Source organism: Chenopodium quinoa, unplaced genomic scaffold (assembly GCF_001683475.1).
Source record: "Chenopodium quinoa cultivar QQ74 unplaced genomic scaffold, ASM168347v1, whole genome shotgun sequence".
Lineage (NCBI taxonomy): Eukaryota > Viridiplantae > Streptophyta > Magnoliopsida > Caryophyllales > Amaranthaceae > Chenopodium > Chenopodium quinoa.
The window spans coordinates 3,097,150-3,108,716 of record NW_018743212.1 but is presented as its reverse complement, the minus strand read 5'-3'; the positions used below and the strand labels follow the sequence as shown (position 1 = coordinate 3,108,716).

Sequence of the window (11,567 nt, the reverse complement as noted above, 5' to 3'; positions counted from 1 at the left end):
AATAATTTTTTACAAAAACAAAATGAAAGATTTTCATAATAAAATTATGCATTAATAAACATAAAATTACAAATGTTGCAAACAAAAATATTAGGGAAAGTATATTTGTTAAAAAAATAAAAAAAGTGGATCTTGGTTATTTCTTATAAAATTTTTTAATTACAACACTTTGACTTTTAGGCTACGTTTGATTCACCACCTTGTTTTTTGACTTTTTCTTATATGATATGATATGAACTTTTTTTTTTTTTTTGATTTGATTTATTTGACTAAACGCTAACATTATATTTATGTTAATTTAAAAGGATACAGATGAAGTTTTATTAAATTTTTATTAATGTATATTTTCCAAATGTACAATTATTTTCATTACAGAATTAAAGATGTTTAGCTATAAAAAAAAAAAAATTGCAAATAAAACAATATGGTATCGACCTAAATCTTTTTTTTCATGATATGAATTATTTTTTTTCCTTGAAATAAGTAATAAGGTCCATTACTAAATTAAGGTGAACTAAACATAGACTTATTACAACTATTTTAAATGATGCAAAATGAAAAAATTTTGAGAGTTGGGGAAGTGATTAGTCATTGACATATTAGGAGCTCAATCAATCAATCAAGGCCTTAATCCCATAAGTGGGATTAGCTACATGAATCAAAAGTGATTATTCCGTATAATCATCCAGCTCATATATATATATATATATATATATATATATATATATATATATATATATATATATATATATAAAAACAGTACATAGGTTTTTAAGACAAACTGAAAAACTATTCCCAAAAATAGGAGTAAACTGTAGTAATTTCTGCAGCAAAATCTAGTGCAATGATATTAGGTTGGAATGTGGGATGATAGTATTGAGTTTAGGTAATCGATATGATGTACTCTGCTCATTTTTAATGCCTTTTTAATGTCGTGTTGTTGTGGATCAACAGATGGAATATAATGAACAAGTAGTACTAATGTACTATAACTCAACTCTTACTTCCAAACTTCCTTTATTTTTTTTTTATTTTTTTGTTGTTGTTGTTGTTGATGATAATTCATGTATTTGTATGTATTCACATTTTCTTTCAAAATACAAGTAACTAATTAATAAGGTACCACTGTTAGTTTTTACTCAGTGATTCGGTCTAATGATAGATATCGTAACATTTTTATAATATGACTCGAGATTTAAAGCGGAGCAGAAATATACAATCCAAAAGCATATACGTACGTATTATATTTGGACTGTGATAGAAGATAATAAGACAAGTTAATAGAGTGTAATAGTGATTGAATTGCAACAATAATGTGTATTACAATTGTGAAGGGTATATAGCATTACGAAGTGAAATTTAATTAAATAGAAGGATATGATAAGACAATGAGATATAAGTCTTATGTACAACAGGTGTACATTAATTTTATTGTAAAACGGTCAGTTTGAGTGTAACTTTAACTATTTTTATAGTAACTTTAACCACTTAAAGGGATAACATTTAATTTAACGTTATTTTAATGTGTAATTTCTTATGGATACGTGATTACATATTATAAAGACTAATATGATTAATCTAGGGTGTTGTTAAACGTCGTTCCCAAATTACAACTCGTCGCTCGCATTTTTTTCATGAAATTCCGTTTTTGCCCCCATATATAAATAACTCACGACAGTTACAACACATTTTACGCTCGTACTTTCTCTCTAAAAACTAATTCTCTTCAAAAATTAAGGGACATCCGCCTAAAATTTCTGGATGTCCCAAAGGACATCCGCCTAAAATTTCCAGATGTTCCCTGGGACATCCGGAAATTTCAGGCGGATGTCCCTAATTTTTTTTTTATTTTTTTTGTTTTGTTTTTTTTTTTGTTTTTTTTTGGTTTTTTTTCGTGCTTAAATTTTTTTTACTCATAATTAATGTTATGTAATTTTGGTTTTTTTTGTTGCGATTAATATTTTTTAAATAATTGATTAAATGTAAGTGGTGGGTCAAAGTGCTCGGGAATAATATTAAACTGCTCGGTATACTATGTGACAAAGTGGTGGAGCCTTATATAGGTCAAATTAACACAAGGGCAAAACGGTAATTTTACATTTAAATGGGAGCGTCACCATGTAAATTGGGAGCATCGAATAGCAGTTCACTTAATCTAATACATTATAAGTTTTTTGTAAGATAAAATTTATTAATAGAAAAATAATAAATTTTGTAGTATAAAGGATAACTTTAATTACTTTTAATATAACTTTAACCCATTTTACAATAAATTAACGTACACCCGTCTTTTTGGAGTATTTGTGGACAAATTAATGGAGTAATAGTAACTGCGACAATAATGAAATTGTAAAGGGTAGATAACATCATAGTTACGAAGGTGAATATAGAGTGGAGGATGGATACGAGAAGATGTTGCGAAAATATGGTAAAATTAAAATGTATTGTAAAGGTCTTTAATACTTTATATAAAACCCAAAATGTGAAGGTCCCAAATTTGGGATACTTGTAGTATGAAAATGGATCCAAGGGACAGAGATGGATCAAGTAATTTGTTGTCGTTGCTTAATCGCAGATTCGAAACAGCCAAATTATTATGTTGGGCCATTTTCCTCGGCTTGTCTTCATATGCTTATTGCATAAGAAATGGCAACTACACTATTTGTTATCAAATTGTTTTGGATGTTGACTTGAGATTTGGAGTGCTCCTAAAATAAATGCTGCACATCTCCAAACGTTGCTATTAAAAAAGAAGTAATAGGACATTAGATCTGTGATTGGAGGCATTCAAAACCTTTTAAATAACAGTTGTAATGGCTTATGGTTGAAACATAAGATTGATTTTAATACTCTGTCACACTCTAAGAGATGCAGCATGAGTTCTCACACACAGTATGAGCAAAAAAATCTAAACTTATTAGCTTTTTTATCACGTTTGTTATTGATATCATATTAAAAAACCATTTCAACCAAAAACTTGAGTAAATGATTACTCCGACATACCTAGAATTGGTTTTTATTGTCTATCACAAATCGCTACTCCAAGGATAGTAATTCAAGAATAAAGATGCCTAGCTAGGGTTTTTAGACATATGATGGCAGCTCATACCAGGTAAGATAAACCAAGATGAGCCAAAAACTTAAGCATCTTCTTGGATCCCTATAGTAGTAGGCAGTGGTTAATGATATTTTTCCTCAACAAGTTGTGGAGTGAGTAGAGTGGTCCTAGACTTAATTTGTGCTTTGCCTAGACTCTGCGTGCATGCAATGCAAACTTCAGATGACAGAATTATAAAGATGAAGATAACAAATGTTTTTTATGATAATAATCCTTGGGAACCCAAAAATCCTCTACTTTCATTTACTTTGTAGAAAATGAGACCTTCCTTTGTTCTTTTTGAGGTTTATTATAACCTGGACTTCCTACATCCTAGCTACTGCAAGTGCAATGAGGCCAATGACTCTTTATTCTTCTTTCGTTTTGAAATACTCTGTAATGATTACACTTTGAATTATGACACGACTTAGGCCTTGTTATTTTGAGCTTCTGGGCAGAGCATAGCAAGGGTTAGCAAAGCATAGCAGGGGTTAGCAGAGCAGAGTAGATTTCAACAGAGAAGAACAAAGTAAATTTCAACAGAGCAGAACAGCTCAAAAGAACAGGGTCTTATATATTTTATTTTTTGATACGAACATCATTTAAGAGCTAATGATTAAAATTTTAAATTGACAAACATAAAAGGTAAAGAGTTACCATTATTTCGTAAACAATGGAATTATTTGAGAATATGTTGGCAAATTGTCAATGACCAATTACTTCTTCCAATCTCAAATATTTCTCACTTTATTATTTGCATAAATAATGAAATAATAAAATAGGGCCCAATACGCAGGCAAGTCCAATAGTAGATGGGCTAGATACTACTCTGAATATGGGCTGGACCTATAGACCGTTAAGCTCTTAACCATACTCTAACTAAAGGTCAAATGCACCAAGTTAATTAAGCAACAGATGGAAAACAACGGAAACTTACATGCCATAAAACCTTTATTAGTACTTAAATTGTTGGCATATTATGATCACAAAGGCCAGTAATCTTCCCAAGCCAAAGCACTAATGAGTTCAGATTTATGTTCATGCCCAAGTTGTTCGAAATGACTCCTCCATTCACTCTCTGCATGAAGAATTAAGTCATCTTTCTTTCTGTAAGCAATCCCTAACTCAGTTCGCATTGTATTTTGTGTAGCTGCAAGAGTTGTTTTCCGGTCAGCACATTGATCCCAATATATGGGGTCAAGTTTAGTTGTATGTTCTGTTTTCCTCCACATTTTTGCCGTCCAGTGATCCTCCAATGACTCGAACTTCTCTCTTCGAAACTTTTCTGATTCTGTAATGAATTTTGACCATCTAACACTTGCAAATTGCTGCAGCACATGCTTCACATCATGCTCAGAGCTCTGAAACCACATTATGAAAGTAGAGGAGTTTTCAGTTAAGAGTTTGTCAAAGCCCCCATTTAATACATCCAAGGGCTTATTGTGGTCTGTCTTTGATATGAGCACGTCTTCAAGGGAGGCTCGGCAATGCACTAGAAGAAACTTTAGTATACTCATGGCTAAATTTCTTGCATCTGTTTGCTCGTCAGAGATGAGGGAGATTAGACTAATGCAGAGGGAGCAATATAGATCAATATCCGCATTGCTTGAATGGAAGATGATTTCTTTATGCGCATGTATTAGTTCCAAGACTATGCAAATATCCACCCGCATTTCTTCTTGGGAAATGAGAGGATCTTCTCTAGTGGAGGCCAAGAAAGATGGAAGAAAACAATACAATACCATCCGATTTGTGCTCTTAAGGATAACATCAATTGGCCTACTTCCTCTCAAAATTGATAGCAGGCCTGTCCAAGGAAGGGATGATTCCTCAATTTGACCATCTTTCTTTGCAGAATGGAGCATCAAAAAACAGAATTCTAAAACTTTCATCACAGCTGAAGGCTGAGGAAATACACCTATATAAACACAATCTACAATCAAATTGCAAAATGACCCTAAATTTGACCACAAAATGCTCTTATCCAAAATTTGGCCATTTCTCTCATGACTGTACAGAAGCCGCCTTTCCAAATAGGTCATAACTCTACTGAGGCAGAGTGCTTGGAAAGTTAGAGCAGATTCAGAATCAAGATATAAAGGACCACTCCATAAAACGCTTTCCATGATTGCAATTGGATTCACATGCCCAATCAAAGTAACAGATAGAACTTCTGCTATAAGATCTAAGATAGCAGTGGCTCCTACTGAATATAATTTACCTCTACCAGTGGAATTGTCAAGTTCCAGCATAAGATGGGAGGTAGTTAGAAAACTTGAATCTTCAGTCGACTTTGTATGAGAACCAAGCTTTGCAGAAGGTGATTCATCACCTTCACAAGCTAAGATGGAATAATTGGTGGAAGTTGTTAAAACATAAGGTTCTGTGACCAATTTTACAGCCATATACGCCCTGGAAGACAAAATTTAAAAAGTTTAGTACGGTTGAGTACGAAAAAATAATCAATTCAAAATATCAGGGCACAAGCAACTATTTTTAAAAGTCCTACATTTAGCAAAAATAGTTCTGAGAATATTGATACAGTAGAGAAGAGAAACCAACCAACCTCACAATAGAGAAGTAAAGGTCCACACAGCTTTCAAGAAATTCAGTCCTTTCACAGATTTTAGAGAAAGATGGTGACATTTTAGCCGAATTAGCCATAAATCTCAGTATTGAAGTTGCATCAGTGGCAGAGGCTTCCAAGCCATGTAAAGATGTAGTATGTGTCTTGTGATTCAAAGCTTCTTCACCACCTAATTCTTCAATAATATCCATGTTTCCCTCTGCAAGGTCCACATCATAAGATTGAGGGATATCCAAAGCTTGTTGAGCAAGAGTTGGTTGGACTCTAAGCTGATCAAAAACATATTTCACCATAGCAACTATAGAATCCAAGAGGCTTGCAAATTTCAAGTCTCTAAAGTCCTCATTATTGAGCATCAGCGCCTCAAAGTCCAAAATTCCAACTTCAGGTAATTTTGGGTATATAGGCTTGCCAAATATCAGGCAAAAAAGAGTATAATATATGTCAAGAAAATCATGGAAACTTGGAAGTACATGAGCCAATGCTTGGTAGCCGCCATTACTCTCAAATTTAAGAGGAAATGCGGGAGATGATGTGAAGCATACACCCAGAATGGTTATGATCCATATCATGCTTGTTGGATGAATTGCTCTATCAAGAAAATGTGCAATGAGTTGTGATGAGACTATTTTATGCCAATGCTCAAGCAATTCCTCAGAAAATATGGTCACTTGTAAATCTATGAGTGTCTCCAAGAGAATATTTCTCAAACTCACACGCTTACTCATCACCTCTCTCGTGACTTGAGATGGTTTCATCACTTCAGGGGGTTCAAATGTTGTAAGCACAAATGACGTCACACTCTCCAGCTCAGTGTCTAGAAACTTGTGCTCTAAGATGACTGCAAGTAGAATAACAAATTTCTCCAAGACAAGCACTTCAATATCATCCCTATGTAAAGCTGCCAACAAATGTTGGACAACGTTTCTTTCACGCAGAACACTCAGATTATGATCTTTGAATTTATACGCAGACACCATATTCTCGAAAAAGTCCAGAATTTCTAACTGGATGGAAACAGGGGCCGCCACCCACAGGGTCCAGTCTAGCAAGACATGCTCTACTATATCTGCATCAGATAGAGCACCAGAGATTAATAAAGTTGCCTTTGTATCATTTGAATACCCATTAACATGATTAGTTTTTTCGCCATTTGTAGAGAAATCATGAATTTCTCCATGATAATTCATTGAAGAAAGTGAATCCTGAGACTCTGCTAGATCAACTTCCGGAGATATGGCCTGGGGCATGGCTTTTGCAGATGAAATAATAGTTTGGCTATCCACCACTTTTGGCGGATCTTCAGACACAACAATCTTGAAAAGAATCTGAAGACATTTCATGTCAAACAAGGCTATTTTCCTACAAAGGAACAAAGACAGCAACTGATAACCTTTGCATGCTTTCATCTGTTCAGCCCTGTGAGAATTCTGATTTAGAGCAGACGCAAATAATGTCAAGGCTATATGAAGCATGTTCCTTGTTTCAGCAGATTCAATAATAGCTAGAATAACAGCAATCCCTGTAACTGGGCATACGACATTTCCAATTATACATCTCCTACAAATAGAGATATCGCCATAGAGTTCCCCAAAGTGCGCTATGCCTGAAATTTATTGTAGTCCCACGGGAAAAAAATAGAGGATAAAGTAACAAAGTCAGCTTATCATTGAAAAAGATTTTGTATCATTGTATGAACAATTTTATAAAGAAAATAATACTAATATGGGGTTTATAACTAACCAGTTGAAGGAACAACTGACATAGGATCAACAAGATTGAGCAAGGTCAAAGTATGTGATGCTGGCAGAGCTTCAATCCGTACTGCATTGAATGCACAGAGGAGTTTCTTTTTGAAAAGTTGCAGCCACAGTTTTTCCAACATCTTCATATCCCAAATTGTCTCTGAGCCATCTACCTCTGGTCTCCCTACTTTCTCAACAGTGTCTAATCTTCCTACTCCGTCATCTGAGCTTGAGTCCAATATAGAATTTCTCAGACCTTTTCCATCATCATCAAATATAGAGTGAGAGATATCTGAACCTTGAAGTAGAACTTTGTATCCTCTAACAAGCGTGTACATGAAACTAATAAAATCAGCAGAGAGTGGTTCTTGGAAAAGATAGCAACTATGTAATCTCCATTGCAAGTCACTAACCCTTGCATGGTTTGCAGGTGTCCCAATGGTAATCTGCAATTCCCTTTCAGCAAGCATGGGAGTGTAAGCAAGTTCTGCAGTGTCACTCAGCTTCCCATTAACATATATGTGTACAGTACCAGAGAAGTGTTTTGCAGTCACATCATCTCTATTACTTTGGACAATGGCAAGATGATACCATTCGCCTTCTTCTAAACCCAAGCTACGAGAAGATAATAACAAAGTATTGTTTGTTGCAAGACTCAGCACACCATCCTGTTGCATAAAAAGTTCTACAAATGTGATTTCACTATCTGTTGAAGTAACCAAAAACAACCTTAGTTTCATTGTTCCTTCATGTTCTGATTGCATTGATTCTAAACCCCTATACTGAAACCAGCAAACAAATGAGTAGCCCTCCTTTGGTGGCCATGCCCTCTCCCCTAGCGATGCTAGAATGCAAGCATGCCCCATATTACTCATGTCAAATTCTAAACAAGGAGCAAAAGAAGCACTCTCATAGGCCAAATGCTCCATGAATAACAGTCTTCCCAAGATGTTATTGAGATAATGGTTTGCATCTATGAGCCTCATTTGCAAAACATACTGAATGAGTAGCCGAAGTTCTGGAGGCGACAACCTGTGATTAATGTTACAAAGGGCATGGCAGTTGTCTGAAGTAAGTTAATGCTAAACAAGCTACTAAGGTTTTTATTTGATAAAAAAAGCTTACCAAGTAAACATGAACATGCTCTTTTACTCAATTTTTATCAAAATTCCCTTTTTACTCAGATCAATATGGTGATGGGGTTTTTTTTTTTCTTTCTTTCTTTCTCTTTGTTCCACTCGCTTTCTTATGATAGATATGATATAGTGTATAGTTTATAGTCCGTAGATTATACACTCCAATGAAACAATCATTGCCTTGATTTAATCTTCACCACTATAGTCTATATACACAATGATACAATCTAGTTAACTATGCTCCAAGTAACACTATCAACTAAGAACTAAACTAATTTCTCTAAAAACGACTCGAAATTCAAATGCAACTAAGAAGCAAACTTTACAGCCAAAATTCAGAATAAAAACTTATATTCAATGAAAACCCAACAAATGAATGCAACTATAAAGAATCGAGTAGAATATTTTACCTTGAAGGAAAATAATCATAAGAAGTGTCTGTTCTTGGTGGGACTTCAACAACTTCACTCAATTGAGATAAAGACTCAAACCCAACCTTCTCTTTGATATCCTTAAACAATGTGGTTACCCAGGACTCCATTTTTTAATCTTTAGCTTTCTGGGTATGAAATTTTTGCAGATTTTGAAGGTTGATGAAGAAGAAGAAACAATAGTAAAGAATTTGAATGTCATGATCATGTTGTATGTACTATGTAGAATAATGGGTTAAAATACTACAACGTGTAAGCCATCTTTCCCTAATTTTTGGGGGAAAATTAAGGTCAATCACCAATTTTGAATTTTGGTGAAATAATTTTGATTGGGTCATTTTCTCGAACACAAGGCGTGCATTATGATTAGTAGTGGTGATTTTATATTATTGGGCGGAAGATGCTCAACCTTCCCACAAATTGAAATGGTCGCATCACTCGCATGAATCAAAAAGAAAGGACTTTGGTTTAATATAGTCAACCACACAACCTATGAAAAGTGATTTCTATACTACATTTTCTACCAGAACGTGGAGTTCAAACCCCACAAAGATCTGTGTAATTTTGCTTGATGGGTTAGTTAGAATATTTTTGAAATTTGGCATTTTGTATAAAGGTATACATGTTTTAAGTCGGTTCACTAAAAAAAAAAAAAAACGGTTTATTACACCTTATTTTTGTTGACTTGAAATTAATTTTACTGGATTAAAATTATTTTTACTGATTCTTTATAATATTTCTCTTTAATCAAGTTACTGATTTTATTGGGTAAATTGAATTAGGCCTTATTCACCTAATTTTTTTTATTTATCTAAACTTATATTTATCTTATCATCTAAACTTATATTAGTCTTTAAAAAAAATAGTATGAGCATAATGATCTTATCTAAGTCCTTAAAAGATAGTATGAGCATAATAGATAGATAAGCTCGTCTTTGTTACAAAGTGAGCCTAATAGTCTGACACTGCATACTTGACCTAACACGCAAGGTCAACTAATGCTATACCCCACGTTTATGAAAGATCAACATGAGAATGACACAATATAAAAGATCCATGTTTATGAGCTTGACACAAAATATGATATGAATTTTTACTAGGCTCATATTATGCATGATTTGCTACACACACTAGACCTGTTGGCAACTTGGCATGACATCCGGACCTATATAACCCAGTAGTCAGCACTAGAACCCATAAAACTTCATAAAATTAGAATCATATATGATAATTAATTCCACCCGTTTCATAATGTTAGTCCCTAACTATTTGGACGTTTCAAAAAGATCTACCCATATTAAATATGTTCCATTTTTAACTTAATTTTTTTTTGAATTAATTGATTGTAGATTGATGACATGACTCTAAGTAAGGAAATCTCTACCTTAAATTATGCAATTATGACTTGTACTTTCTCAAAGAAAAATAAAAAAAAAACTTAAATAAGGTAAACTAATTATGAATTATTTTGTAATTTAATGTTAGATTCCAAATATTGTTCTTTTCGTATTTTATATGATTGATTCCATATGAGACTAATATTATGAAACGAATGGAGTATAATTATCTAAAATTTCTATAATTAGGTCTACTAATTAAATTTTTCTAATGTATACAAATCACATAGATGTTAAAAAGGTAACGGTGTATACGAGATTTGATCGTGAGTCCGCTACGGTGATGCCTCGTACGTTCACAAGACTCTAGACAACTAAACGAATGTAAGGAGTGAAGTGATTGCACTTTCTTTCTTTTCTCACTTTGGCTTCAATGGCGAGAGCAACGCTTCTTCACCCCAGCGATCAAACTCATTGCATGCCATCAATATGTTAAGTAAGAACAAATATTCCCTTTTATGCTCATTTTCCTTTACTTGAATTTTAATTTCTTGTACTCTTGAAATTTCTAGATTGTCCGGAAATTTCTCACAGTTGAAAACCCTCATTAATTATTAAAAGGGAAAAATGCAACTGCATAAATTATAATCATCTTTGTTAAGTTAGATTATATAGGATCATGTTGCAAAATCCACTTCTTTTTTTTTTCCAAGAATTGTTTTTTATGTCAATTATTCAATTTGATGACAATATAATCGCGAATTTATGCTCTCAATTTTTCATTTTTTTTTTTTTTTGATTAGTATATTTTTTGTTATTATTGATATGTATTGAGAAGGAATTATTTTAACTGCCTGCTAAGTTATTTTCTGATTATTTGCTATGAGTTGTTGATTTAGTTTTCATATTTTCTGCTTAATTTACATAATTTGGAATATCAAATTTCAATTACATTGATGTTAATGTCTATGAATTCGACTATATTTGGTCATAGGAGTTATAAGTATTATGCATGCACAATTCTATGGACATTTAGTATGTGATGTATCATGTATTACTAAGTATGAGGTAAAAGATAATAACCTAAATGATAGAGCATTGAACATTGAACTTAGGATGGGAAACTATACGGCGTTTTTTCGAGTCATGAGAGTAATTAGACTATCACTTCTGGCTTCAGATTATAATTGGGTTGCCAAGCTGAATAATATTGTTAGGATATGAAATTTTGAAT

At 33.3% G+C, this 11,567-nt stretch overlaps 1 protein-coding gene across 1 annotated transcript; it reads right to left on the bottom strand.

The window, feature by feature from the left end:
* Nucleotides 1-3,602: 3,602 nt before the first annotated feature.
* On the bottom strand, nt 3,603-9,529 carry LOC110734438 (protein SPIRRIG-like). The gene is made up of 4 exons (XM_021914592.1): nt 8,976-9,529; nt 7,428-8,461; nt 5,664-7,290; nt 3,603-5,509 (listed from the first exon to the last, which is right to left on the bottom strand). Exons 1-4 carry the CDS (start codon nt 9,104-9,106, stop codon nt 4,081-4,083), a joined length of 4,221 nt encoding a protein of 1,406 aa, XP_021770284.1. The 5' UTR covers nt 9,107-9,529; the 3' UTR covers nt 3,603-4,080.
* Between the last annotated feature and the right edge of the window lie 2,038 nt (nt 9,530-11,567).

Bases quoted from the DNA above. Each gene is read 5' to 3' on its own strand.
- LOC110734438 (XM_021914592.1), bottom strand. From the start codon at position 9,106: ATGGAGTCCTGGGTAACCACATTGTTTAAGGATATCAAAGAGAAGGTT. The intron at 8,462-8,975 runs GTAAAATATTCT...CATTAATCACAG, and splicing joins TATGATTATTTTCCTTCAAG to GTTGTCGCCTCCAGAACTTC. The intron at 7,291-7,427 runs GTTAGTTATAAA...AATAAATTTCAG, and splicing joins GTCAGTTGTTCCTTCAACTG to GCATAGCGCACTTTGGGGAA.